The sequence below is a fragment of the Pyxicephalus adspersus genome, unplaced genomic scaffold, assembly GCF_032062135.1.
Source record: "Pyxicephalus adspersus unplaced genomic scaffold, UCB_Pads_2.0 Sca827, whole genome shotgun sequence".
Taxonomy (NCBI): domain Eukaryota; kingdom Metazoa; phylum Chordata; class Amphibia; order Anura; family Pyxicephalidae; genus Pyxicephalus; species Pyxicephalus adspersus.
Genome location: NW_027317834.1, coordinates 1 through 7,302, shown reverse-complemented (window position 1 = coordinate 7,302; position 7,302 = coordinate 1). Strand labels below are relative to the sequence as shown.

The following is a 7,302-nucleotide window of genomic DNA, read 5'->3' as shown; positions in this document are numbered from 1 at the left end:
TTCAGACCCACCCATATTAAATGATCTTGCAAAGGGGTATTGCAAAATTCTATGTCCGGAAGCCTAGAGCTCATTCTTTCAGTTAAACAAGCATGTATGTAATGATGCAATAAACCACTAAAGTACTGTCAAAGGATCTTCAGACCTGAAGCATAATATACTGCCTTCTGTGCCAATAACATTGTAATTGAAAATAATTTTGAAGGCTGTCATTTCATGTATTTCAGACAAAATATATTTCTTTAACAAGAAATATTTATATACAGTGCACTGATTTTCCGTATATATAAGAGAATGTTAATCCAAGTGCACTAAAAAAGGTGCAATGTTTTTCACAATGATGCTAAAATAGCTGCTGCTGTCTTACAGAAAATGTATTAACGAGGTCTAGCTTCTTCATTAGAGTAATTTTAACGTATTGTGTGTCTGGTGAGGTACAGGAGGTTTTGGTGAGAGATTCTGCTATGCCATACTCTTTTTCTGAAAGTACCCTGCCAATTTCCCTGTGTTACTAGACTCTCAGAAATAACACACAAATTCAATAGTAACATTCAAAACAATATAATGCATATCCTTGTAACATATATTGAAGGACAAACACAAATTAACTGTTTCTTCTTAGGCAACAAAAGGAACTATAAAGGATTTCTATGGCTTTAAAGCCAATGATGATGCAGAAGCTCTCCGTAAGGCCATGAAGGGTTTAGGTATGTTCTAAATTTTTATGTATAATACAATATAGCCAAATTACCTTTACTGAATAATTCTGCCCAAAACTGTCTATTTGAATTTTGATTTGATGGTAGCAGGTTGTGGGTACATCTATACCTGGCTTTAAGGATAAAGAATATTTGGTTCACAGTGCTTTGTTTCTGACCATTAGTCTTTAGGTACCGATGAAGACACCATTATGAAGATTCTTACATCTAGAAGCAATGATCAGCGTCAACAAATTGCTGTAGCATTCAAGACCTTATTTGGCAGGGTACGTTTGTAAATAATCTTATGCGAGATGGCAAAATCTAGGTTAGTGGTCAGTTAAATGCACGCCTAATTACTGCCTATTATATATTACTAATATTGGAATTTTGACTGACTTGTACTTTCGTTGCATGTTTATAGGATCTTGTTGATGATCTGAAGTCTGAACTTACTGGTAAACTTGAGAAGGTGATTGTGGCACTAATGACCCCATCAAAATTGTATGATGCTCTTGAACTTAGAAATGCAATGAAGGTAGGTTTATTTATGTGTGGATGTAAATATACATGTATGTTAAAAAATGTCCCTGCTTATGTTAACTTTATAAGTTCCTGTTTTATTTAACAAAAATGTAGTAGATTGCAGCTCTCCTACTAAATTTAGCTATAAACTATGCATTCTTTTTGGTCATACAAAAATAGCAGAATGTTGATCAAAAATTGGTTTGTGCTTTTTTTTATTTTATTTTTTTAATCTGTTGTAATGAAATCAAAATCACTTTTTGTGTTATGGTTATGTTATGTTTTGTAGCATATTTTAGATCAAATATCCAGTAAGCATGGTACAGCAAGTTCTTGTAGTCACAAAAATTGATTTAAAGTCAAAATGTAATCTATATATTGCAACGTATTGCTTCACCAATGCTTTTTCCACAAGTATGAAAATGATCTGTTGATCTTGTCAGAAATGCATTGTTTTTGCATCTTCCTGTAAGCTTAAAAAAGTGCACAAATTATTTATACAGTAAAAAATATAAAGCATTGATTTATAGAAGAACACACATAAACAAAAACAAAACTGAGCTAATAAAGTTTATTTTCTTAAGATTTTTTTTTTACCAGTTGCTTTTTATTGTCCTCAAGTGACTTGTTCTGACCCAGTGCTCTTTGTCTTAATGGAGGTCTGAATTTGCCACATATGCAAACTTCAGTAAGCTTAGTCAAGCTTTCCCAAGTTTATTTCCTGAAAGAAAAAAAAAGTATAATTTGTCAACATTGTGTATAAATATATTTGACATAGTTGAGTCATTAGCCAGTGAATCACTTATCCACCCACAGTAAGAAATGGAAAATTCTCGAGTTATTCACCCTGAAATTATAGGAGGGATGCCCTTACCCTGGAGTGTCCACTAATTGGAATTTGTGGCTGCAACATACTGTTAATAAAACACAAGCTTGATCCTTACAGTCACACTGAAATGCGTCAGTCTTCTGTTTTTTTTTTTTCAGCTTAGAAACTGGCATATAAAAAAAAGTTCATGCTCATGGAATGTTCAGAAAAAGCTTATAGTAGTTGGAAAATCTTACGGCTTTCACAGATGGAAAGGATTAAAATGTCTCTGACATGAGTATTCTGTTTCCCTAATTTTCTCCACTTTTCCCTCGTGGAATAAAAGTATCTGTACACTATAGGGGTTATTTTTATAGGCTTTTATATTGAGCATTCTATTAAAAAATACTGTATGCAGCACATAAGTGGTTTCAACAAGGGCAACTAATATGTATTTTACACTACAATACAGTTAGACAGTGCTGCGAATGCTAGTCACGTATTGCCAAATTCTTGGTTTGTACTCTTATATAACTTCAGCTCTGTATTCTGGTAATTTTATTTCTCCTTTTTACTTCTTCGGGTTATACTGCTGCCCATGATAGGATTGGATACTGTCAAAAAAAAATCAAAACTGTAGGCCACCCTAGAGTATTACCTCTCCTACTTCTAGCATGCCAGTTTTTTGCTACAGCTATGTACTGGCACTTTTTTTTTTCATTTTGTTTTTGAAACTTTTATTTATTTATTTTTTCTACAATCATATCTTATCATTGCTGCTGGAGATTTGTCACCTTTAACTGCTGCTTTTGGAGTAGTACTGCTGGAACCTGCCATACTGAATGTATGGGAACTGGATTACCTTTCGGGCATTGGGCTGCTCTTGGGGCTCTTTCCAGACTCTTGTCAGGTAAAAGTTAGCTGCAAAGTTTTTTTTTTTTCTGACTCTTATTAATATTATGTTAACGATGTATAGTCCATGTTTTGTTTTCCTCACCTTTTCTTTGATAATTATCTACACAGGGAGCTGGTACTGATGACGATACCTTGATCCGAGTGATGGTTTCCCGGAGTGAAATTGATATGCTTGATATAAGGAAAGAATATAGAATGCATTATGGAAAATCACTGCTTCAAGCCATAAAGGTAAAAAAAAAATAAAAACTTAATCACTAAGGAAAATAATAGGAAAGCTTGTATTGCCCTTAAATATATGAAATTTATATCTAAAAATATATAGGGTTCTGTTTTAAAAATGTTTTCACCCAAGATTCATCTAGCTTTTACTCAAATTTATACATTTTGCATTTTGGATTTATTTAGGTAATGTGGGATTCAAATTTTAATCCTGATTCATATACTTTCTGTATTCATTCATTGAATTCACGGAAATTCTGTGAATGTTGGGTAAAATTTGGGTGAATCTTAGATCAAAATTTATAAATAGATTGCACAGATTAGCATATTGTTAAATTGGGCTTGAAATAGTTATATCCATCCCAGGTTTATGAATTTATGGCAAAAAAATAGTTTTAAGGGGAAACAGTGCTAGTTTATGTAGTTCTTGGATGATTCTCCTATTATTACAAAGGCACCTCCTGGTTTACTGAAGTAATCCTAAAGGCAGTAGGGAGCTTTGATCATCAGCCTGACAGATTTGAACCAGTAAAGGCCATGCATACAGAAATGTCTTCCAAAAATGACCGGATGAGTTAATGCAACTTACCAGAAGCAGTTGTAACTGATTTGATTTCTTTAGAATTTGTGTCCTAACTGATTGCCTGTAATGATTAGCGCATTTATATGTTTGACTGAAAAAAGCTACAACGCAGATTATAAATTGCATTGTGTACGACTAGGATAATGATTTATATCTCAAATACCTATCTGCTATGTGGTTCCACTGCAATTGGAACCACAGGTTAATAAGCAAAAACAACTATGTACTGCCAAGCAATATTACCCATCTCTCCACATCTCTATGGAACATGCCATTTTTAATTATTATTAGTAAACAGTATTTATCTAGCGCCAACATATTACGCAGCGCTGTACAGAAAATAGAGGTTGCAAATGACAGGCAGATACAAACAATGAAACAGGAGGAGGAGAGGACCTTGCCCAAAGGCTTACGATCTAAGAGGTGGAGGAAAGTAATGCCTTCAAGCATACACCATTGCTTTATTATAGAATATAATGCAGCAGTTGCTTTTCACATTTTACATGCTTACATTTTTAAATATGGTATGATAATTTAAGAATTGGTTGCAGTGAATATCTGAACAAACCTACTGTCTCTTACTATGAATTAGAATTTTTGTACTAGGTAATGTATTAGCCAGTGGGATAGTTTCATTAAAAAATAGGTAAATACAAATGATTAAATATAATCATCAAGACTTTGCAGGTTATAATAATTAATCATTATTTAGTAACCATATTCACATATAAATGGGATCCTAATTCTTTAATTTTTTTACAGCCAGAGCCTGAACTTTATTTTTTACCAAAACACATTTTAATTTTCTTTTTGTCAGCTCTGTACAAAGTCTTCTTTTGCTATTGATGCCAGGTTCAAGTATTGTGTTAAAGCTTTTATGAATAGAATTCGATTGTAATACCTATGAGATGAGACTCATTATGGGTATATTTCATTCAACTCTAAGACCAAACAAGAAATGATAGTTATCAAAGTCAAACTATTTGATGCAGGTAAATATATCAGTTAAAGAAAATACACAGTTAAGGTCATACGGGGTGACTGTTGTAATGGTGGAAACAATACTGAAGAGTACCACTCCGTAAAGGTTGCCTTATACAATTGAGGATTACACTGACGTCACGCTGCGCCTCCCTTGTGTTTCCGTCTCTAGTACAGTTCGTGAATTTGCAATACGAAATTGTCACTCGGATAATAATCTTCATTCAAGAATTTATTATTAATAAAACATAAAAATTGCAAATAATGTCCAAATTTTTCTGTGGACCACTGGTCTATAAGGGATGGTTGCTGCAGTGCTAAAAAAAGCATTCCTAGAAAAGTAAAATAACCTGTTGAACTCTCCCAATAAAATATGATCAATATCCATTGTCCCTTATGTATATGTATTACCTTCTTCTTTAGAATCTTCAATTTTCCATGCTTAGAATATTTTCTTTCCCTTATTTCTATAGTTGTTACTTTGGGCATTTGAAACCACCTAATGCTTGCACTCAGACCTCAACTGTTCCCCCACCCAACTTATTTCCCTCTTGCATTTGTTCAAGACTTATAGCCTGTAGCATAAACTGTACTGGTTTGGTTGCATGTGCATGAACCCTAGCTAAATTTTTTTTTTTTTTTTATTGCAGCACCAGCAATATAATACTAGGAGGAACCAAATGGGGAAAAAAGGCTAAAAGCCAAACAATAGATACAAATTTTGACCCATATTTGACTAAAATATAAACCCTTCCTTTACCAAAAAGTCAGATGCTTACTTTACTGACATAAAAGTCAAGTAAGCAAATTAAATTCAGTTTTGCATTTATAGTTACTCTTTGTTTTGCTAATGTTTCCTGAAACCAGCACAATATATGAACTATTATTGAATTTTATTATTGAATTGGTATTGAATTTTTTTCTAATACATAATTATTAAAAAAAAACTGTTGCAAGGTCATGCCTGTTCCAAGATCTATATAAATTTACTTTTGTGTGCTACATATTGCTCCTTTGCACAGCACAGATATGATAAAGTCATTCTGTCAATTACAGCCCACATATAAGGCACCCATGCCCTTTTCTTTGACACTGATCTGTTGTATATCAACATTCTTAAAGCAAAGGACAATCTGACATGTTCTCTTGTCTGCTGTCCCAATCAGCATATATTAAGTCTGGTGTTTATATGCTGGTTTGCCCTAATGGGAATTGCCAATGAGCCACAGTTTTGGATTTGCAGGTAGTCATTATAGATGACTATCGCCTGTTTATGAAAGATCCACTACTCATACATTGACATTTTAATTGTTCATAAAATAATGATTTTCATTAAGGTTATTCATAGATTAATGAATTTTTAAATTACCATTAACAGTTTCCATTATGAGTGTTTAGTATATTGAGAACATTAAACCAGCTGCAGTCAAAGATCACCTTGAAGCATTTACCAATGGTGCCAGATTAATGTAGACCTGAACTTAAAAACTTTTTCTGATAATATACCTTTTGTCTTATATACCTATATCTGTATGCCTTCTGGAGCGCCATGCTGTGCATCTGTACTTTTGTAGGATTGTGTTTACCCTATTGGCAGGGGTGCCCTGGGCAGGTTAGCTCATTGAAGTTTTTGCCTGCACATGCTGATAACCTGAACCGTGAAAAAATGTGTGTAAGGGAAAAGGTAGAACGTACTTGAATTTACATCCAGGGTTTATATATTTCAAGTCACGATATTGTACATTTTTTTTAGCAGGTTGGCTCTTGCCATACATTTATGGTGGTTTAGTAAAGCTGATACATCCAGACCAAAGACCATTTTACTGGCTTCATCATCACTCGGGGTAACAGCTGTAGCAGTGCTTAGCTAAATTATCTGAGCCTGTAGCAAAAGCCAATATAGAATTTTAAAGGTCAGCTGGAGGCATTTCATTTAACAACAAAGGCATTTCACTTCCAACATTTTCTTTTGTACCTTCAGGTGGTTTCTCTGAATTTATCTAATCTTACACTTTCAGTGCTTTCGCATTCAAGATCTGCCTGTCTCTCCCCTTCTGGAAATTCCATGATTAAATGACTTCTAAGATTAATAGAAATTCAATGTATTGTATTGACAGGAATCTTAAAAAAGTATTCATAAAGAAACAGAAAAGCAGAGATGCTTTGTTACATTTGGATGAGATTTTGTAAATGAATTGTCGAACTATATACATGTGCCACATCACAAGTCAAATAATGTACTTGTTAACCATACTGTTCTGTTTCTTATATGTTGCATATTAATAGGAAGAAACATTCTGAACAGCAGATTTGTGGGTCAGATAAAAAAAGCTCTGAATTTACTGTCTAAATAGCATCCTAGCTAAACAGTAAGTATGCTTATGTTTATATCTGTAATCTGTGATCTTTTATGGAGTAATTGCATTAAGGAGGTTATGAACAAACTCACTAATTCTGTGAGCAAGGTGTAGAATCCGGTGTCAACTTTCAGTCATGGTGGCGGAATGTTTCATATAAATATTAATATTAACTTGTATTTATAAAGAGCTGACATTATGCAGCGCTGTACA

General features: G+C 33.5%; 1 protein-coding gene across 1 annotated transcript; it reads left to right on the top strand.

Annotated features, from left to right (window-relative positions):
* Nucleotides 1–622: 622 nt before the first annotated feature.
* LOC140321134 (annexin A5-like) lies at nt 623–3,195 on the top strand (the record flags this gene model as incomplete). Its single annotated transcript, XM_072398000.1, has 4 exons — nt 623–707; nt 891–985; nt 1,123–1,296; nt 3,043–3,195. Coding segments are annotated over 4 exons (504 nt in total), but the record flags the coding sequence as incomplete, so codon positions are not given.
* Nucleotides 3,196–7,302: the final 4,107 nt, after the last annotated feature.